The sequence below is a fragment of the Somniosus microcephalus genome, chromosome 13 (assembly GCF_052327205.1).
Source record: "Somniosus microcephalus isolate GS21.2 chromosome 13, FLI_Smic_1.0, whole genome shotgun sequence".
NCBI classification, from domain to species: domain Eukaryota; kingdom Metazoa; phylum Chordata; class Chondrichthyes; order Squaliformes; family Somniosidae; genus Somniosus; species Somniosus microcephalus.
In genome coordinates, this window is record NC_140999.1 from 109,536,350 (window position 1) to 109,559,142 (window position 22,793).

At 44.0% G+C, this 22,793-nt stretch overlaps 1 protein-coding gene across 1 annotated transcript in view; it reads left to right on the forward strand.

The window, feature by feature from the left end:
- The first annotated feature begins 304 nt into the window (after positions 1–304).
- The window catches only part of sys1 (SYS1 golgi trafficking protein), a 35,583-nt gene continuing 13,094 nt past the window's right edge, over positions 305–22,793 (forward strand). Inside the window, exons 1-2 of the mRNA XM_086005193.1 lie at positions 305–687; positions 20,955–21,273. Coding sequence (XP_085861319.1) covers positions 21,112–21,273 — 162 coding nt within the window. The 5' untranslated portion in view covers positions 305–687; positions 20,955–21,111. The remainder of the gene's footprint in view (positions 688–20,954; positions 21,274–22,793) is intronic.

Below are 22,793 nucleotides of genomic sequence, written 5' to 3' on the forward strand. Positions count from 1 at the left end.
CGTCACTGCACATCTTAAACTCTCTCTTCCCTCGGTAATATCGTGCCAATAGGAGGGCAACACCCAATCCACTGGCCCTATGCAAAATGTCACAGGGAAAGGAACATAACTGTCTGCTTTCAGGCTGCCCCTAGTCATTCTAAAGCATAAAACGGGGCAACAGGATGCTGGCTGCAAGAGGCCAGTAAATAAATAGACGGTTATTTCCCTCTTCTATAACATTTAGGACTGTGGGGCCAGCATACTGTCCCTTTAAATCGGTTACCATGGTAACTGATGGCTGCCATTTTGAATTATACGGTGCGGGAGGCGGGACATCATGTTTCAGGTCGCCATTGTATTAAGAGTCGGTCTGTTACACTGTTAATACGGAGGAAGGGGAAGGCAGCGCTCCCTATACATGCCGCCGGTGAATACTTCCCTTCCATTGCCCGAGACCGGAAGATGCAGTGAGAGGCCGTCGTCTGTGACGTGTTTGGAGGCGGGCGGCGACACGCCGGATGTGACGCGCGGCGGTTCCGGTTGGCGTTGCCCTGACGGTGGCCTGGCTCCGAAGGCCCGGATGGCGCCGCGTCGCTGTTTGTTTTGAAAGGTCCTGTCGCGGGTGCCGGCAGCTGTGGCCTATCTTCCTGTTAGAGCCCGCGCCTGTCATAACCAGCGCCGCTGGCCCGGCGGGGCAGCACCAAGGTTGGTGCTTTTTCACGCGGGTGTCGCGGTGCTGCGGGCGCCTTGACCGTTAAAGTGACAAGAGTGCGGAATGGGAAATACTGGAGCCGGCAGCCCGCATACCCCATTGTTGTCCTCTGTCTCCTCCCCCCCCCCCATTGTTGTCCTCTGTCTCCTCCCCCCCCCCATTGTTGTCCTCTGTCTCCTCCCCCCCCCCCATTGTTGTCCTCTGTCTCCTCCCCCCCCCATTGTTGTCCTCTGTCTCCTCCCCCCCCATTGTTGTCCTCTGTCTCCTCCCCCCATTGTTGTCCTCTGTCTCCTTCCCCCCCCCCATTGTTGTCCTCTGTCTCCTCCCCCCCCCATTGTTGTCCTCTGTTTCCTCCCCCCCCATTGTTGTCCTCTGTCTCCTCCCCCATTGTTGTCCTCTGTCTCCTCCCCCCATTGTTGTCCTCTGTCTCCTCTCCTCCCCCCAATTGTTGTCCTGTCTCCTCCCCCCATTGTTATCCTCTCTCCTCCCCCCCATTGTTGTCCTCTGTCTCCTCCCCCCCATTGTTGTCCTCTGTCTCCTCCCCCCATTGTTGTCCTCTGTCTCCTCCCCCCATTGTTGTCCTCTGTCTCCTCCCCCCCCATTGTTGTCCTCTGTCTCCTCCCCCCCCCATTGTTGTCCTCTGTCTCCTCCCCCCCATTGTTGTCATCTGTTTCCTCCCCCCCCCATTGTCCTCTGTCTCCTCCCCCCATTGTTGTCCTCTGTCTCCTCCCCCCATTGTTGTCCTCTGTCTCCTCCCCCCATTGTTGTCCTCTGTCTCCTCTCCTCCCCCCAATTGTTGTCCTGTCTCCTCCCCCCATTGTTATCCTCTCTCCTCCCCCCATTGTTGTCCTCTGTCTCCTCCCCCCATTGTTGTCCTCTGTCTCCTCCCCCCATTGTTGTCCTCTGTCTCCTCCCCCCATTGTTGTCCTCTGTCTCCTCCCCCCATTGTTGTCCTCTGTCTCCTCCCCCCATTGTTGTCCTCTGTCTCCTCCCCCCATTGTTGTCCTCTGTCTCCTCCCCCCATTGTTGTCCTCTGTCTCCTCCCCCCCATTGTTGTCCTCTGTCTCCTCCCCCCCCATTGTTGTCCTCTGTCTCCCCCCCATTGTTGTCCTCTGTCTCCCCCCCATTGTTGTCCTCTGTCTCCCCCCCATTGTTGTCCTCTGTCTCCCCCATTGTTGTCCTCCCCCCCCCATTGTTGTCCTGTCTCCTCCCCCCCCATTGTTGTCCTCTGTCTCCTCCCCCCCCATTGTTGTCCTCTGTCTCCTCCCCCCCCCATTGTTGTCCTCTGTCTCCTCCCCCCCCCATTGTTGTCCTCTGTCTCCTCCCCCCCCCATTGTTGTCCTCTGTCTCCCCCCCCCATTGTTGTCCTCTGTCTCCTCCCCCCATTGCTGTCCTCTGTCTCCTCCCCCCATTGTTGTCCTCTGTCTCCTCCCCCCATTGTTGTCCTCTGTCTCCTCCCCCCATTGTTGTCCTCTGTCTCCTCCCCCCATTGTTGTCCTGTCTCCTCCCCCCATTGTTGTCCTCTGTCTCCTCCCCCCCATTGTTGTCCTCTGTCTCCTCCCCCCCATTGTTGTCCTCTGTCTCCTCCCCCCCATTGTTGTCCTCTGTCTCCTCCCCCCCATTGTTGTCCTCTGTCTCCTCCCCCCCATTGTTGTCCTCTGTCTCCTCCCCCCCATTGTTGTCCTCTGTCTCCTCCCCCCATTGTTGTCCTCTGTCTCCTCCCCCCCATTGTTGTCCTCTGTCTCCTCCCCCCCATTGTTGTCCTCTGTCTCCTCCCCCCCATTGTTGTCCTCTGTCTCCTCCCCCCCATTGTTGTCCTCTGTCTCCTCCCCCCCATTGTTGTCCTCTGTCTCCTCCCCCCCATTGTTGTCCTCTGTCTCCTCCCCCCCATTGTTGTCCTCTGTCTCCTCCCCCCCATTGTTGTCCTCTGTCTCCTCCCCCCCATTGTTGTCCTCTGTCTCCTCCCCCCCATTGTTGTCCTCTGTCTCCTCCCCCCCCATTGTTGTCCTCTGTCTCCTCCCCCCCCATTGTTGTCCTCTCCCCCCCCCCCCCATTGTTGTCCTGTCTCTTCCCCCCCCCCCCATTGTTGTCCTCTGTCTCTCTCCCCCCCCCCTTTCCCCTCCCCCCTCCCCCTCTCCCCCCCCTCCCCCCCTCGCGGACTCGGAACCTTGAATAGGCATTATAGGCTCGAGTGCAACATAAACGGCGGCATGGACTGGTTGGGCCGAGTGGCTTGCTTCTGCGCTGTATATCCTATGTAACATAAAATGTTAATGATCAAACTGGTCTGCAGGACAGAATGATGCTTGGTTATCATAGGCAATAACATGACATTGCAAACTATTTGCTCCACTGGTTTCAGTGGGAACATTCAAGGTTGTGTCACCTGTAAACGAAGCTGTAGATCATTTGTAAAGTGGCACCCCCACAAACCCAAAGATATTTTCTATTATTAATGTTACCAAGATGACATCAGACTCATTATTTAGAAAAAATGCCCATCTCCGTTTCAAGTTATTGAGAAGTCAACAAAATCCCTATTGTTAAAAGAAGGGGGGGAAATCTTCAAGTAGGCTATTAAATAGCATTGAAATCTGGCCTAAAGAATGACAGTTTCATTATGAGGCCAAGGGTGCAACATGGCCAACAGCATTTGAGGCGACAGCCAATCTGCCAATTCAAATGGAAAACCAAGGCGGTCAAAGCAGTGCTTTGTAAAAAATCAAGTCACATTTAAAAGATAGTGGATAAAGATGACAGCAGATCCAAACAGGCACACCAAAATAGCAGATTACTGACTGGCACAGATACAGCTTCAGTGAGACCGTCTAAATACATCGACAAGTTACATTTCATCCTTAATCCATTAGCACTGTTGGATGAAAGTTACTGAGTTCTTGAGGGCTTGCAATTTAATGTCCACTGAAACAAGCAGATGGGCCCTTGGTTTAACGTGTTATCCAACAATATAATGCTCCCTCAGTACTGCACTGGAACCTAGATGATGAGCTCAAGTCTTGGAGTGAGAATCCAATCCACCACTTTTTCACCCAGAAGCGAGTGTGCTACCAGACTGACACAGCAGGGAGACTGAGACCAAATACTCATATCTATATTGAAATTCATTTGCCAATTATACACCCAATCTGCACGTTTATTAATGTCTATTTTGTCGCATTCTTCCTTTCTGTTAACTACACCCCAATTTGGTGTTGTCTGCAAATTTTGAAATTGTACTTCGGATTCCTGAGTCCAAATAGTTAATGCAAATTGTGAACAGGTATTGTAAATTGTGAAGTTAATGTTAATTGTGAACCAGTTAATTGCTTGTAAATTTCAGACTCTGTCAATGACGGGTTTTACTTTATATAAAAAAAAAAAAAAAAATTCTATGGTTACAAGAACCGTAGTGCATTTTAGTAGGAAGAATAAAGAGGCCATATACTGCTTTGATAATAAGAGTCGAAATGTGGTAGATGAGGAAAGGGATCTATAGGTACAAATCACTAAAAGTAGCGATGCAGCTTAAGGCTGTCTCCTGAGATTCCAGTAACTTCCCCAATAATTGATGTTAAGCTGACAGGTCTGTACTAGTTTCTCCCTCCCTCCCTTAAATAATGGAGTGGCATTTGCAATTTTCCAATCCAACGGCACAGTTCTGAATCTAGAGAGCTTTGGAAAATTATGATGAATGCATCTGTAATTTCCTCACCTATTTCTTTTAATACTTTGTCAAAGTTCCATTATCTTCTCAATTACCTTTTTTTACTTGTATTAAATCTACTAAATTGCTCCCATTGACTTATCTTTAGGTTCCCTTGTGCCACTGGTACTTTGTCGTCTTTCTCCACTGTGAAAACGGATGTGAAGTATTAACTTAACAAGATCGCATTTTCCTTAATGTTCATTATAGTCTCGCCTGAATCCATCTTTGATAAGCCCACATTATCACTCTCTTTTTTCAATACATTTATAAAAAAACTTTTGTTGTTAGCTTGGATAGCCCTTTCAAGTTTTTTTTCATATTCCTTTTTAGCTCCTCATTTATTTCTATCCCTTGCTTTCTATAGCTCTCCCAGTCTGCTGAATTTCCACTTTTCCTTGCAGTTGTATAAGCCTTTTCTTTTAGCTTGATACTGTCTCTTACCTCATTTGTTGACAATGATTGTTTAACTACACCATGGATCCTTTGGCTCTTGGGAGTAAGTACTGGTTTGGTATTGTACTAAATACCTCTTTCAATACTTCTCACTGTTTGTAGCTTTACCCATTAACAGCTTATTTCTCATCCCTTTGAAAGTTATCTTTCTTAAATTTAAACCTTGGTTTGTGAATCTTCTCCCTCGCAACCCTAATCAAATTCAGTCATATTCAACCAGTTGCAAGATGCTCCCTTACTGTCAGATTAACTAATTCTGGTTGGTGACCTGACGCTAAACCCAGTATGGCCTGTTCCCTTGTTGGTTCTAAAACACATTGTTCTCGAACTGTCTGGAATGCATTCTAGAAACTCATTGGCCCGTATTTTCAGAGGCCTGCGATCTGGAAAAATCTACACCCTTACCTGAGGGCCGGGACGCACACGCTTCCACTCCTGGGCCTCTCCAAACTCCAAGTGCGCAGGGCCCACATATCCCAGAGGCGCAGGCAGTTCGCAGTGTCCCTAGGATCACGTGGGCCATGGGGAGCCAATCAAAGAAGGGAATCTCCCTTCATACACTTGACAGGAAAATCTGTCACATATGAATGGAGATCACCCCAAAAACATAGTAAAACTTTATTTAAATCACATTTTTAAAATGACTTGAAATTACAATAAATTAAGTTTTTTTTTTAAAATAATTTTTTGAAAAAAATAATTAAAGTTTTTTACGGGGCTAAAAATAAACTTGCCTTTTTAAAAGTATTATTAAATGATAAATCAGTGGAAATTTAAAAAAAAACTTTTTTGAACTCTTATCCTGGTAAAGGCAAGCCTTACACCTGCTTTTACCAGGCGTAAGAATTGTAAGGGTTTTCTGCGGGCGGAGGGTCTCCAAAAAGCGGAACCATCCGCCCGCAGAGGCCCTGCTCCAGGGCAGGCGGAGGATTTGTGAAGACCATTCTTGACAGATCGGAAATGCCGGTTTTCAGTGCATGCCTGAAACCAGCACTTCCGATGTCCCTATGGGTGGGTACACAGCGCGCATACACACCCGTAGGGATCGGAATATCTGGGCCATTGCCTTTACTACTTGAGCTGCTCTTCTCCCAGTCTGTGAGAAAATTAAAATCTCCCACATATTTAGCAGGTAGAACCACAAAGAATTCAGTACGCAGAGATATAGGTAGTTCAAGAAAAGCTGTAGGAGAGAAAGCAGTGTATGAACAGGGTAATCTAGAAGTCAAAATGATATCTCGGTAGGGGGTGAAAAAATTAAACCTAGCTTTTTATATAAAAGAAAATTGGGATCTGCCAGGTGAAGGAATCATTGAATCTTCCAGCACGGGAGGCCATTTGACCCATCGTACCTGTGCCAGCTCATTAAAAGATCTATCCAATTAGTCCCCTGCTCTTTCCCCATAGCCCTGCAAATATTTCCTTTTCAATATACAATTCCCTTTTGAAAATCGCTACTGGAGCTGGTTTCACCGCCCTTTCAGGCAGTGCATTCCAGATCATAACTTTCTGCCAAAAAAAACCCTCATCTTCCCTCTGATTCTATCATGCAGCATTTTATGACATTAGAAGGGTTTGTACAATTAATGCCATTCAAGAAGCCCAATATAACCCAAGTCTGTCCTAATGGAAGTGTGGTAACTGAATTAGATGTGGTAAATGTAAATTGTTGGTACAAGACTGCTTCTAGATGCAATGCATCATGAACTCCACTAGGAGGAACTCCCATCTAGACTTGGTTCAGGTAACCATGGTATTCTCAATTTAGAAGTAAAGGAACTTCTTGAAACAAGCGATTATAATGTGGTCACCTTTGAGATCTGAGCCAGCAAGAAGCAGAGCGGAAATATGTGACTTCAAAAAACAAAAACTATAATTGAATGAGAATAAACTGAAGAAATTAAGTGAAATATATTGCTGAGATGACTTGATGTGGAAAATGTTAAAGTATATTAAATATGCAAGTCAAGTAAAGGTCAACGACAAATAATCTAAACCAGCCGTGCCCAGGTGGATAAGCACAGAAATTCAAATGGAGATCTGGAAGCAAAATCTTTACAAAGCTAACCGGGGAAAGGGAGGGGCATAGGAAAATGCTAACTCTGCTTAATAAGGCCATAAAAAAGCAAACAAAGCATTGGGGTTCATTTCTAGAAGGATTGAATTGAAAAGCAGAGAAGTTCTGTTAAACTTGTATTGAACCTTGGTTAGACCACACTTGGAGCTCTGTGCACAGTTCTGGTCTCCATATTATAAAAAGGATACAGAAGCATTGGAGAAGGTGCAAAAAAGATTCACAAGGTTGATACCAGAACTGAGAGGATATACATATCTGGAAAGACTGAACCGGCTGGGGCTCTTTTCTCTTGAAAAGAGAAGGCTGAGGGATGACCTAATAGAGGTCTTTAAAATTTTGAAAGGGTTTTATAGGGTTGACTTAGAGAAGATGTTTCCACTTGTGGAGGAGTCCAAAACTAGGGACCATAAATGTAAGATAGTCACTAATGGGGAATTCAGGAGAAACTTCTTTACGCAAAGAGTGGTGAGAATGTGGAACTTGCTACCACAGGTGTAGTTGAGGCGAATAGTATAGATGCATTTAAGGAGAAGCTAGATAAGCACTTGAGGGAACGGGAATAGAAGGATATGCTGCTAGGGTTAGATGAAGGAGGGAGGAGGCTCATGTGGAGCATAAACACAGGCCTGGACCGGTTGAACCACGGTGGCACAGTGGTTAGCACTGTTGCCTCACAGCGCCAGAGACCCGGGTTCGAATCCGGCCTCGGGTGACTGTGTGGAGTTTGCACATTCTCCCCGTGTTTGTGTGGGTTTCCTCCGGGTGCTCCGGTTTCCTCCCACAGTCCAAAGATGTGCGGGTTAGGATGATTGGCTATGATAAATTGATCCTTAGTGTTAGGGGGATTAAATACGTGGGGATAGGGTGGGATATGTGTTGGTGCAGGGGTTATGGGGATCGGGTGGGATATGTGTCGGTGCAGGCTCGATGGGCCGAAATGGCCTCTATCTGCACTGTGGGGTTTCTGTGATTCTGTGAAATGGCCTGTTTCTGTGCGATAGACTCAATGACCTAGTTAGGTTGCAAAATTCTGGGAATTTTTAAAAGAGGAAACTTTCCTTGGGAATTATTGGGAATTTTGGGAATTCATGGGAATTTTGAGTTTTTTTGCGCACTAATGGTTTTTGTCTCTGACCCTTATTATCTTTGTCGTCAAAATAGACATACTGTTCCATACAAATAAAAACAGGCTTTCAAAACTTTATTTAGGTTATAATTTTGAACTTTATTGAACCCCCACAAAAAAGACCCATCTAAAATAAAATAAAAAGAGCGTCAGCTTATTTAGCCTGTAATTTGTCCTTCTTTTGTCCCTTTGAGTCTTCTACTTGTATTGATTTCTTTGTGGGTTCAATGACAAGACATTTATGAAAGAGAATGAGTTTTAATCTAAAGTCTGTTCAACTCTTTTTATACAGCATTCAGGAGACACCATTATGCTAGTGATGCATCTAGAACGAAACTGAAACTAAACTAACTGCCTTGCTTCTCTCGGTCACATGCCCTCTGCTGGTCAGGCACAAGCAATCAATACATACAAACATGCTATTAAGGCATCATAATCGAACAGGCAAATACCATCTCTATTTGCTGATATCATTACATCTCCTTTCCTTAAAACAAAAGTATTTTACTTTTAACTAACAACATGTTTTCTTTGTATTAATCTGCATTTTAACTGTAACACTTAATGAACTTACATTATCATTATCATGATCAAGGTTTTTTAACCTTGCTTTGTGTGTTCACATGAAATATGTCAATACACTAGAACTTGAAGAAAGAATAAGATAACATTACTTCCTTCTATAACAATAGTCCTTAAATTTGCTCAATGAGTCTCTCAGGAGGCTTCACGTGTCTTGAGGATTTTCTGATTGATTGTCCTTGAATCTGAGTTGTTGCCTCAGATGATGTGTTCTCAGCTGTGTGATCAGGTTGTTCAACAGTATCAGTCTCTTGACCTGCTGTGGCTGGTCCCATGAGAAGATCTCGACGATTTCTTCTCAGAACAGCACCCTCATCTGTCTGAATGGTGTATGATCTTGGTTGAACTTCACTCAGGACAGTTCCCTTCTGAGTCCATGTGTTTGTTTTGTCTTTGAACCTTACTTGGTCACCAGTGTGGAGTTCAAGTAGGTTTTGTGTTCCTCTGTCATAGTAGTACTTTTGCTTTTCTTTCTGTTGTTCTTTGAACTTCCTCACTTTCTCCCCCTCTTTTGTTTTCAGGAGGTTCTCCGGGATGGGTAGGTTTGACCTTAGCATACGTCCCATAAGGAGTTGGGCTGGTGACATACCACACTCGAGCGGCGTTGTGCGGTATACAAGCATGCTCTGGTAGAAGTCAGTTCCACTGTCTTTTGCCTTGTACATCAGTCTTTTCACTGTGTTTGCGGGCTCTCCTGGGTCAACAGCTCTGGACAACGTGTCTGCTGTATACATCAGCTTACCCGGTGTGTACGCAACATTCAGTTCATCATAGACTGTCTCTCCTTCGCTTTCCACAACGAGGACTCTCTTTACCGGGTTCAGTCTCTCACAGGCTTTTAAACCTAGTATGGCTTGCACATCCTTTGGCACCACGATTAATGCTAGCGTGTGCTCTCTGTCCTTTTGTGTTACTTTGACAATGCATCTTCCTTTCACTGGTATTTCAGTACCTGAGTATCCTGTCACTTTCACTTTGATTCCATGTAACTTTGGTCTGGGTCTAATTTTCTTAAAATCAGTCTCTGATATCACATTAACTTGTGCTCCAGTATCCAATTTAAATGGAATGTGTATGTCATTCACTTTGTGTCAACATCCAGTCTCTTTCTTCTTTTTTGTTTTCAGACACAACATCTACATAGAACTCCTCTATGTCGCTTTCATCTACTGCATGGACCTTGCTTTGTTGCATTTGGTTCTTACAGCAACGGGCATAATGGTTGTTCTTGCAACTATTGCATGTTTTACCATATGCTGGACACTTTCTTGGTGGATGCTGTGTACCGCATCGACTACATGTCTTTCGATTGTCCCTTTCATTTTCGTTCGCTGGCCACGCCTCTTTTTTCACTGGCGCTCTTTTTGTTAAACGGTTTGTATCCGTTCTTTCTCACTGCATCCACGTTGCAGCTATTGTCACTGAACAGCTCCTTTGCCTGCAACTTCACAGTCTCTGTAGCCCTACACAGTGCTATGGCTTTTCCCAGGTCTAGATCTTGCTCTCTTAGCAGTCTTTCCCTTAGACCATTATCTGGAATACCACACACCAGTCTGTCTTTTATCAGCGAGTCTGTCAGTCCCCCAAATTCACACGATTTGCTTCTGTTTCTCAGTTCAGTCACATACTGATCAATAGTATCACCCATTTTCTGTACACATGTGAAAAATCTGTGCCTCTCAAACGTCACGTTACGTTTAGGTATGCAGTAGGCCTCAAACTGTTCCATTATTTTATCTAGCTTCATTTTGTCTCCATTAGCAGCGAATGTGAAGTTATTATACACCTCCAGCGCTTCATCACCCACGACATGTAAAAACAGTGACTATTACTTTTATCGTCAGCTCCGATTGCTGATAAAAACAACCCTACACGTTGTTTGAATCTTCTCCAATTTTCAGCCACATTACCTGTCATCTGAAGCATCGCCGGTGGGAGTAAACCTTCCATTTTTCACTTTGTTAGCTATTCTCTAATGGTAAGTAACGATGTTCTCTTTTGGCTTGCTAATATGTGGAGAGCTGATTTAACTTCAGATTTTTTCTCTTTCAGCCACTTCTGACACCATGTATTGATTTCTTTGTGGGTTCAATGACGAGACATTTATGAAAGAGAATGAGTTTTAATCTAAAGTCTGTTCAACTCTTTATACAGCATTCAGGAGACACCATTATGCTAGTGATGCATCTAGAACGAAACTGAAACTAAACTAACTGCCTTGCTTCTCTCGGTCACATGCCCTCTGCTGGTCAGGCACAAGCAATCAATACATACAAACATGCTATTAAGGCATCATAATCGAACAGGCAAATACCATCTCTATTTGCTGATATCATTACACTACTCATGAGTCTTCTGAGTCTTCTACTCCTCATTGCTCCTCCTGATTCTCTGACTCTGGCTCTGACGTGTCCATTTCCTCCTCTGTGTCAGTGTCTAGCTGTGTGGTGGACACTTCTGTATCTGGCTCAATAAGTTGTAGGTTCGCCCGGATAGCCACCAGTTTCTCCACTCTCTTGTTAGTCAGCCTGTTGCGCACCTTTGTATGCGTATTCCCAAAAAGTGACCAGTTTCGTTCAGAGGCCGCTGATGAAGGTGGGATTTGGAGTATCACCGATGCAATAGGTGACAGGGCCTCAGATGCACAAAGTCCCTTCCACCAGGTATGTGCACTGATATGCTTGCATGAGTCCCATATCCCATCCCCATTCCAAAGACCTTGCTTGGTAGAGAACTTTGCCAGACTTCCCAGAACTTTGCCCACATCCAGATTGAGATGGTGTGAGAGGGTAGAAATCACACTGGAAGCGCTGTTGATCTGTTCTCCAGAAAGTATTGGTCTCCCAACATGCTTTGGGTCCAGCATGTATGCTGCAGCATGAATCGGCTTGACACAAAATTCTTGACGCGTCTGTATGAATTGAACAATTGCCTTCTCCTCTGCTTTGAGCAGCAGGGATGTGGGTAGGACAATGCTGATTTGTTCTTTTAAATCAGTAAAAAGCCTGAGAACATCTGACAAGACAGCGTCATCTCCTTCAATCTGAGCAATTGCAGATGCTGCTGGTGAGGGTAGTTTAAGGCTGCTAACCACTCTCTCCCAAAACACATCATCCAGCAGTATTTTCTTGATGGTGGTTTCCATATCCCCAGACTGGGATATTGCCATTTCTTGCAGCGACTCCTTACCCTCCAGAAGGCTGTTGTACATTATGACAACACCACCCCATCTAGTGTTGTTGGGCAGCTTCAGTGTGGTGTTCTCGTTCTTTGTCATTTGCTTGGAGTTGTAGGTTGCTGCAACTACCTGTTTTCCCCTGACATACTTAACAACTTGCTTGGCTCTCTTGTACAGTGCTTCCATGGTTCTCAAACCCATGATGTCCTTGAGGAGCAGGTTAAGCCCATGAGCTGCGCACCCAATAGACGTAATATGAGGGTAGGCCTCCTCCACTTGAGCCCAAGCAGCCTTCATATTCGCAGCATTGTCAGTAACTACTGCAAAGACCTTTTGTGATCCAAGATCGTTGATGACCGCTTTCAGCTCATCAGCAATGTATGTGCCTGTGTGTCTGTTGTCCTTTGTGTCTGTGCTCTTGAAGAACACTGGGAGAGGAGTGGAGACGATGTAGTTTATGATGCCCTCCCCTCGTACATTTGACCACCCATCTGAGATAACTGCAACACAGTGTGCCATCGCTATCGTTTCTTTGAGCTTTCCTTGGACTCTGTTATACTCAGCCTCCAGCAAATAAGTAGACAAAGCATGTCTGGTGGGAGGACAGTATGCAGGGCGAATAACATTGAAAAATCTCTTCCAGTACACATTGGCTGTGAGCATGAGGGGTGAGCCTGTTGCATATACAGCTCGAGCAAGGCACTCATCTGCATTCTTCTGGCTATGGTTATCCATTGTATCAAAGAACCTTCCAAGTGGGCCAGGAGTTGCTGATGATAAGGAGCCTGATGCTGAATGAGAACCATCATCTTCTTGAATGGAAGCAGAGGAACTCTGGGCTGACTGCTGTGAGCTTTGAGTGAAGTTGTTGCATTTGGATAAATGCTGCTGCATCTTTGTGGCATTCTTTACATATGGCTTTCTACAGTGTTTGCACATGTACACAGTCTTTCCATCTTTAATGCCTGGGGTAAAATGCTTCCACACATCCGACGGTAAACGTGGCATTGTTCTATGCAGAGAAATAAAGGGCATTCATCTCTGTGTCGAACTGCGGTCGATCAGCACGATTGCAACAGGGTGAGTACATTTTTGCTGATGCTCCATGTGATGGAAGCATGACCTGTACACACACGACGCTACATCACCAATAGTGTATTATTTTGTATATTTTAAATTGAAGGACAACAGAGTTCAACAAGTAACTGGTTTATTTGGTATAAAGTCTGATTTACTTACTGCATCATCACAACATCAGCAGAAAACAAAATGACTTCCCTCCGGACCCCTAACCTGGACCTTAAAAAAAAAAAAAAAAAAACTATAGCAGTCTTACAGATGCCTGCAGGCCAATCACAATTCGATATGCAAATATTACAAATAGAGGGAGCTAATCGCTCATCCACTCATCCAACCAATCAGGACACATTTGTTCACAGTCACACACAAAACTTGTAATTATTAAAACAAGCCAAGTAAGAAGATAAACATATATTGATTAAGAAATTCCTTAATAATTAAGATTCCATCTCTGTTAGTAATTTTAAGAGAGGACCTGTGGGGGGGGAAAAAAAAGAAAGAAATACAAAAAAAACAATATTATGCTAGCATGTGCTTTTTTGGGCACAATTCCCAAGTTAAACTTCCCGTGGAAAATTTCCGGAAATTTACTGGAAACTTTCCACCCCTTTGCAACCCTAGACCTAGTTAACCTCAGCCGTAATCAGCTACAGTTATCATTAATCTCGTAGGGAGCAGTTGAGCATTGGCTTTAAAGGGACAGGCTAGATTAACAGCTAAACACCACGAGCAACGGTCCCCATAAGCTGCACGAAACTGTGAATGGGCCGCGTGCCCAAAAAATAATCTAGCAGAAACATTGATCGGGGTAAAGTTTCCGCTTTGGGTGCAATCGGCAATCTGGGTGCAATTTACAGCCAAAGTTGCGCTAGTTTTGAGAAGTTTTTTTTCTTGAGTTTCTGCTCAAACTAATTTGCATATCGCCAAACGCAAAATCTACCATGAATCCGCAATCAGGCAGTGTTTTAAAACATTTTTTTTTTATTTTTTTAATTGCTTTAAAAAGTATTCCTTGATAAATTTACGAGCGGTAACTCGGTGCAGTTTGACTAAAACAGCTAAAAATGGATTTATCACTACAATTAAGCATTTTAATCACCGTGCCAATCTACCACCTATGAGTAACCTGATTTTTAAATTACTTAAATTTACTTTTTTTTTTAATATACAGAATCATTTGCTAGTTATATTGGGGTACAAAAATCAGTTTCTTAGTAAATTTAAAAAAATTACATTCAAAAGATTTTACTATGGAAACGTAACCTCTTGTAATATAAAATACCACCTTTGTTTGATGGGTGATTTTAATTTCCCTGGAATTCAGTGGCATGATGGTTTACCCTCTGTTGTGGGAAGTGCAGTTGAAAAGTTTGTTGAAAATATACAAGACTGTTTTCTGACTCAACATGTTACTGTAATGAAGTAACTAGGGATAATCATATATTAGATCTAGTGTTTAGTAGGGAGTCTGACCTTGTATCAGGCATCTATGCAACAGTGACCAATGTTCCCTCTAATTTTCTGGGGGGGGTGCACGGCCCCTTTAACGGGCTGTGCGGCCCATTCAAATTTCCATGCATGCGTGTTTTTTCCATTATATGGCAGGTAGAACGAAAGGTTACTGAGAATCTGCAACTCGTACCAGATTTCAGAAGGGCAAACTTCACCAAAATGGCAGACGATTTGGAATGGGTAAATTGGCTAACCCTACTGGGTGGTGATGAGACCGATGTTCTTAAAAACTTTCCATCTGTATTCTACAAGATTTGAAAAAAATGTAGAAAACAAATGTACCCAAAGTCAAAAGAAGGGAGTGTGGTAAGAAAAAGCCAAGGTGGCTGACTGGTTATGTACGAAGACAAATAAGATGTAAACAGAAATATTTCTATAAATTAAATGCATCTAATACTCAACTAAACAGAGCTGAGTACAAGGAACAGTTAAAGAAACGAAAGGCAGCTATTAGATCAGCTAAAAGACTGATGGAAAACAGGATCGTAGACATTTGTGAAAGTAATGGGACTAGCTTTTTCAGTTATGTGAAGAGTCCGAACTGTCAAAGACTGTATTGGGCCATTGAAGGATGTTCAGGGACAGGTTACAAAAGACTCACTGGTTATGGCAGAAATATTGGGACCGTTGCTCTTTACTCTTTTTATTAATGATCTGAATATAGGTCTTGGGGGCACAATCTGCAAATTTGCAGATTACTGCACGTGTTAGGACTGTAGACAATGAGCGACTGCTTCAGGTGAATCTTCATGTGTTGGTAGATTGTAGAGATGTGTAGAGAAGCGTAGACTTGGAGATGATCTGATTGCGGTTTATAAGATAATGAAGGGAATAGATTGTTTTCTAGTTGACAATATGTTCCAATTAAATAGGTTAGGGAGGACCAGCGGGGGCACTTTTTTTAAAGTTGTGTAAGGCCAGATCTAGGTTAAATGTCAGCAGGTGGTTCTTTTCTCCGAGAATAGTGGACCTCTGAAACAAACTGCTGTCTCGTGCGGTGGATGCTGCTTCACTGAATTCCTTCAAGTGAGAGCTGGACCTGTTTCTGGTTGGGGCGGAGATCACCTCTTGCAGAAGGTAGGTGTTTCAGGGGATTCAGGGTCAGAGTTCCAATCACCTAGATGGGTTCGAAAGGAATTTCCCAGAGTGTTTTCCCCCAAATTGGCCCAGGTTTTTATCTGTTTTTTCATCTCTCCCAGGAGATCACATGGTTTTGGATGGGGTGCGGAGTGTATATATTGTGATACACAAGGTATCGCAATTGTGTGGGGCAGGCTCGATGGATCAGAGGGTCTGTACCTGTCTGTCATTGTTCATAAAATGTGCCTATTAGTGTCCTTGCGCCCAAAAGAGCCGGCTTAATTTTAAGAGCATCCTCCGACCTGGATACCAGTGCAATTTGTGGATACTCCCAATGGTGATTAATTCATCCTGTGGGCGTGACCTGTTTTGTGGGTGGGCCCAGCTTCTAGCACAATGTTTTTAAAACTAGCACGAAAGATCGTGGAAATTCGATATACGTTTAAGATTCTGTGATCTTTTGCGCGGGTTACACCGAAAGAAGCAGCGCAACCGAGTGGAAAATCTGCCCCATAACTGTACTCCAGGTCCCAGGTTCCCTAAGAGCAATACCTGCTAGTTTGGAGTAAATTGTCTTGATGCATGTGAATATAGCGTGTGTGGCGTGCGTGCATGTGTGTAGCTGGATTGGGTGTGGCGTGCTTAAATGAGTGTGAAGCTCTCTGTACTCTACCCAACAGCGTGTCCAGGTCCCAACCTCCTCCTGCACCAGGTGTGCTATTTTTGCAGTTCCCATGCCAGCCATCCTGTGGCATTGTCTAATTGAGACTATCTAAACAAAGGAAGCTTTGAAGGTATGAGGAGGGAGTTGGCTATGATAGATTGGGGAGCTTCATTAAAAGGTATGATGGTGGATAGGCAATCGCTAACATTTAAGGAATGAATGCATGAATTGCAACAGTTATACATTCCTTTCTGGCGCAAAAACACAAGGAAAAGCGGCCCAACCATGGTTAATGAAAGAAATTAAGGATAGTATTAGATCCAAAGGGGAGTTGTATAAAGTTGCCAGAAAAAGTAGCAAGCCTGAGGATTGAGAGCAGTTTAGAGTTCAGCAAAAAAGGACCAAGAGATTGATTAAGAAGGGAAAAATAGATTGAGAGTAAACTTGCAAGGAACATAAAAGTGGATGGTAAAAGCTTCTACAAGTATTTTAAAAGAAAAAGATTAGTGAAGACAAATGTAGGTCCCTTACAGTCAGAAACAGGAGAATTTATAATGTGGAACAAGGAAATGGAAGAGCAATTAAACAAATACTTTGATTCTGTCTTCACGGAAGAGGACTCAAAAACTTCCCAGAAATGCTAGGGAACCAAGGGTCTAGTGAGCAGGAGGAATTCAAGGAAATTAGTATTGGTTAAAAAAAAATAGTGCTGGATAAATCCCCAGGGCCTGATAATCTGCATCCCAGAGTACTAAAAGAGGTAGCCATGGAAATAGTGGATGCATTGGTTGTCATCTTCCAAAATTCTATAGATTATGGAACAGTTCCTGCAGATTGGAGGGTGGCAAATGTAACCCCACTTTTTTAAAGGAGGAAGAGAGAAAACAGGGAACTACAGACTGGTTAGCCTAACATCAGCAGTAGGGAAAATGCTAAAGTCTATTATAAAGGATGTGATAACAGGACACTTAGAAAATATCAACAGGATTAGACAAAGTCAACATGGATTTATGAAAGGGAAATTGTGTTTGACAAACCTACTGGAGTTTTTTTGAGGATGTAACTGGTAGAATAGATATGGGAGAACCAGTGGATGTGGTGTATTTGGATTTTCAGAAGGCCTTTGATAAAGTCCCACATAAGAGGTTAGTGTGCAAAATTAAAGCACTGGGATTGGGGGTCATATACGGGCATGGATTGAAAATTAGTTAACAGACAGGAAACAGAGTAGGAATAAATGGGTCTTTTTTGGGGTGGCAGGCGGTGACTAGTGGGATACCGCAGGGATCAGTGTTTGGGCCCCAGCTATTCACAATATATATCAATGATTTGGATGAGGGAACCAAATGTAATATTTCCAAGTTTGCTGACCCAAAACTAGGTGGGATTATGAGTTGTAAGGAGGATGTAGAGAGGCTTCAAGGCGATTTGGACAAGTTCAGTGAGTGGGCAAATACATGGCAGATGTAGTATAACGTGGATAAATGTGAAGTTATCCACTTCGGTAGGAAAAACAGAAAGGTAGAGTATTATTTAAATGGTAATAGATTGGGAAATGCTGATGTACAAAGGGACTTGGGTGTTTTTGTACACCAGACACTGAAAGCAAACATGCAGGTGCAGCAAGCATTTAGGAAGGCAAATGGTATGTTGGCCTTCATTGCTAGAGGATTTGAGTACAGGAGCAAGGATGTCTTACAGTTGTACAGGGCCTTGGTGAGACCACACCTGGAGTACTGTGTGCAGTTTTGGTCTCCTTACCTAAGAAAGGATATACTTGCCATAGAGGGAGTGCAGCAAAGGTTCACCAGACTGATTCCTGGGATGGCAGGACTGTCGTATGCGAAGAGATTGGGTTGTCTAGGGCTGTATTCACTAGAGTTTAGAAGAATGAGATTGAAATGTATAAAATTCTGACGGCTAGACAGACTGGATGCAGGGAGGATGTTTCCTCTAGCTGGGGGGTCTAGAACAAGGGGTCTCAGGATACGGGGTAGGACATTTAGGACTGATGAGAAATTTCTTCACTGAGGGTGGTGAACCTGTGGAATTCTCTACCACAGAAGGCTGTGGAGGCCAAGTCACTGAATATATTTAAGAAGAGATATAGATTTCTAGACACAAAAAGCATCAAAGGGTATGGGGAGAGAGCAGGAATATGGTATTGAGATAGAGGATCAGCCATGATCATATTGAATGGCAGAGCAGGCTCCAAGGGCCAAATGGCCTACTCCTGTACCTATTTTCCTATGTTTCTATCTGTCGGGGTTGAACTGGGCCCATGGTCAACTGGAACAATATTGAGACTTCCCAAACCAATTTAATGTCTGACTTGAGTCGGCAACAGAGGAGACTTTCATCCTGTTGGTCTGGGCTGAACTTGAAGCCAGATCCCAGAGATAAAAGGTCACTATATAGTGTGTCTAAGATTTGATGGTTTCTTTCTGATTGAGAGATTAAATGGTGGATTGTGTGATTGGTTTATCGTTGTTCAGGAAGTATGTGGCTGGTTGTGAATTTTATCTTGCATGACAGTTTGCAGATGGAATTTGATGGCAGTTATTGAGTATTTTTGGATTTGCTGAGGATGTCTCATGGGTATGTGGGGTCCAGCTAGGCAGTACTGAAACTCCAAGGTCAGGATTATGTGCTCAAGTTATGCCCAGTCCCTGGCATAACTGGGGCAGCAAATGCAACAATACCCAATCCACTGGCTCCCTACTCACCCGTATCACTTTAGGCAATTCCAGTGGGAATCTCTAGAACACCCAATGTTCATATATGGGTGTGTATTTGAAATAATATGCAAATGATGGAATTACATCATCTAGCATATTGCCCATTATTTTCACTGTAGCTGTGCTGGATGCCAGAAAAGCCTGATCATCTTTGGCATCCAGAATTGCGATGGGTCGTAGGACCATTGAAAACTTAAATGCTCCAAAAGGCTGTACAATCAATTGCTGAGCAAAAACACCCAAATGTGGAGAGAAATAGCTTCCTGAAGCTGCTATTGGCCCAGAACTTGGTGTCGGGGGCTTGCCGCGCGTGCAAGCCCCTGATGTGCGCTCACCCTGCGCACTGACATCTGAAACCTGGCCCGCAGTGGATTTCCTTTCAGTGGCCAGGTTCTGATGTCGGCGTGCTGTGCTAACCTGACCCAGCGGCGTAGTTAGTGCGATGTGCCGGCTGGGATCAGGTGAGCACTGTTCAGCCAATCAGGGGAGGGGAAACTTCATTCATAAGTTTGAGTAAGAACTGTCAAACTCATGAGAAGTACTGCACCCCAAAACACTACTTAAACTTTAAATAAAATTTTTAAAAAAATCCCAATCATTAAATTAAGTATAAATAAGTTTTTTTTTAAAAATTTAAACAATTTTTTTTTTTTGAAGAAAATAATTTTTTAATAAAAAGGGTCTAAAACTAAACTTACCTTATTGTAGATTCTTTAAAATAATAAACCTGTGGAAAAGAAATTCTAAATTGCACTAAAACACCACTTACCTGTAAAAATGAATACTTACGTGTGCTTTTTACAAGCGTAAAGACCGGAGGCCTTTACACATGCGCAAATCCCCCAAAACAGAGGAAATCCAAGACGCACGCGCTGCCCCCTACAGCGCACGCGCTAGCCTCTTCACCTCTTGGGTTAGAGGAGAGGAAATGCCGGTTTTCAGCACATGCGCTGTGCATGCTGAAAACCGGAATTTCCTCCGGCCAGACGCGTGAGTACCCCTTCCGTACTCACGCGTTTGGGGAGGAATTACTGCCCCATTCTCTTTCTTCCTCCTCTCCCCCACTCCATGCTGTTCTCAGAAGTCCAGCTGCAAATATAATCCACAAACACCAATGTTGCCTTCCAGGTTGACCTGCTAGGAAGTAATGGTAGTGTAGGGTCGCCACCCCAGACTACCAACCCAAGACTGAACTAACTGCAACTTCCCTTCTGTCTCTCTGTTTTGGTTCAGCTAGTTGTGCTGTGTCTACTCTGAATTCTGGTGTCTGATTTCAGTATTGAGAGCTTGAATTTCAGTGTACTTTTATTGGGGCTTTCGCATTGCTGATGGTAGTGCAGTATTCTGGAGTGTATGTGGAGGGGCATTTGTTGCACCTTTCAGCTGCTGCCTCCAACATTTGGGGCCATTGACTAAACGAGTCCCACCTGTGTCGCTTGCTGCATCTTCAGGGTCATGAGTTATAGGCAGCATCTTACTCTTGTTTATCAGTAAAACAATTAGCCCTATCGTATGTTAATTGCATATATGGCAAACCGCACGTTTCAGTAGATTGGAGCCAAGTAGAATTGAAAAAAATCTGTTTTGAGTGTGTGCTACAATAATGACGGTGAACATTTGACTGCATCCTTTTCAGTGTCTGCCATGGCTCAGTTGGGTAGCGCTGTTGCCTCTCAAGGTTGTGGGTTGAAGTCCAACTCCAGAGATTTGAACACAAAAATCTAGGCCGGCACTCAGTGCAATACTGAAGCAGTGCTTCAGTGTCAGGAAGCCTTTTAGGGGTTACAGTGCAGACTCATCAGAACGATTGAGATACAGATCGGCCAGGATCTAATTGAATGACGGAACAGCCTCAAGGGGCTGAATGGCCTCCTCCTGTTCCTATCTTGCTTCAAATTGGTGCAAGTTTATGCTCTGTACAGAAATGTTATGTACAGAAATTCTTTGCTAACTTTTATCCCCTCAGTGTTTTCTCCAGGAAGCTGTGACACTCATACTGGGGCATGAATGATATGGTAACATCGTCTTGTCATCTGTAAGCATTTTCTTTTCTTTTCTTCTCAGGTGTTCTAAGCACATCCTCTGTTCCGGACTCGGGCCCTGGTATTTTGGATCGTTCTCTCAGTGCTTTGCCCCAGCAACCGCCATGCTCCCGCTAACTAAAGACTGAGAGCGGTTGTTCTCCTTGCTATTGGTTGGGATTGCGAAGGGGGCCGTGGGAATGGCCGGGCACTTCCGCAGCTATGTGTGGGATCCCATTCTCATCGTATCTCAGATTGTCCTGATGCAGTGCATCTACTACAGTTTTCTTGGCATTTGGTTGGCCGTGGTGGACAGCCTGGTACAGAACAGTCGCTCACTCGATCAAGTATTTAGTTATGAGGTAAAAAAAAAACACACATGGAAGATTTTGTGAAGCGTGCCTCCTTTTTAGAAAAAGTATCTCCTTCGTGCAGTTTGAAACACGATGAATTTATCACTTTTTCTGAGGCAGGGGTATTAATGAAACCTATGGATAAGATTGCTATTTACTGTTCAGACATTTTTGGCTGTAGTGCTGACAACTTGAAAATGTTAAAGATTTTGGGGGAGAGGTGGGGAGGTGGGTGCTGTTTGGGTTCTAGGATTGTCCTGGGGTGGGCGGGGGGAGGAACAAAGTTGGCAACCTGGGTTCCAGATAATGAAATTCCATATTTTCTCCCCTCTAGCTACTGGGACAGTGTGGTCAGATTGCTTTTTGATCCCTTTTCTGTTGGGTTCATCAGAATGGCGAGAAGGAAACTCGTGTAAATAGAAAAACTGCACAAGTCAAGCACTAATGGAATGAAGGGCATTGTTTTTCCTTTCTTGGGTGGGATGTCCTCTGTCTGGTTTTGGACCAGATACAGTGTTTCCTTTTAGTGGGACAGCTGACTATTTCCAAATAGTCAGATGGGCTTTTAACATTTTTTAAAGTCGATGTCCATTTATCCCCCATTTCTGTTTCTCATGGTGTGTAGAAATTACTAACATGCTACTGAGGCTCTTAATGAACTTTCATCTCCAGTAAAGCAAACATCAGAACTCTAGCTGTTCTCCCTCCCCTGCCCCCTTCACTACACTTTGTGAAAGGTGGCAACTGCACCACGAGGGACCGATATAAAAATAGAATATGCAAGACAGAAGCTGAGTACTGAGCAGCCATTCGGTGGGGGGTGGAGGGGTTGCAGTGTAACCCATAATGTCACAGTGAGCAGCTAGTCTATAAAACTTTGAGAGGTTCCATTATACTTCAGACGATCACAAGTATTTTTTTAAAACAAAGACAGTTATTTCATGGGCTTTCCCCCCTCTTTCCCCCCCCCCCAAAACTGCAAACTTGCTAACACTTTCCAATCTATGCATTTCTCTTACCAAACTTTAATTACACTCTGACCTTGGGCTGTGCCGACCTACAGAAATTAAACTTGTGGCTTTAAAGAGCCATGCCCGCTTAAACACTTCTCCATCTTAGCAGCAGTATAATGCATCACACGTGTGCAGTTTAAGATTCCTTCCCTTATAAAACACCTGCTAGCAATGCCACGGCAGATACACTGGTGTTCAAAAAAATATTTTGCAACTTTTTACAAGGTTTCAGCAAAATCAGAAACAGAAGGTGCTGGAAACGCACTGCAGGTCAGTCAGTTCTATAAAGAGAAAAGCTTCAATAACTTCGCACATCCCCATTATGCTTTACTGAAATCCCAGTAACAGCATTGTAACATAAAGAACTTGCATTTATACAGCGCCCTTCACGACCTCCGGACATGCCAAAGCGCTTTACAACCAATGAAGTACTTTTGCAGTGTAGTCTCTGTTGTAATGTAGGAAACACGGCAGCCAATTTGCACACAGCAAGCTCTCACAAACAGCAGTGTGATA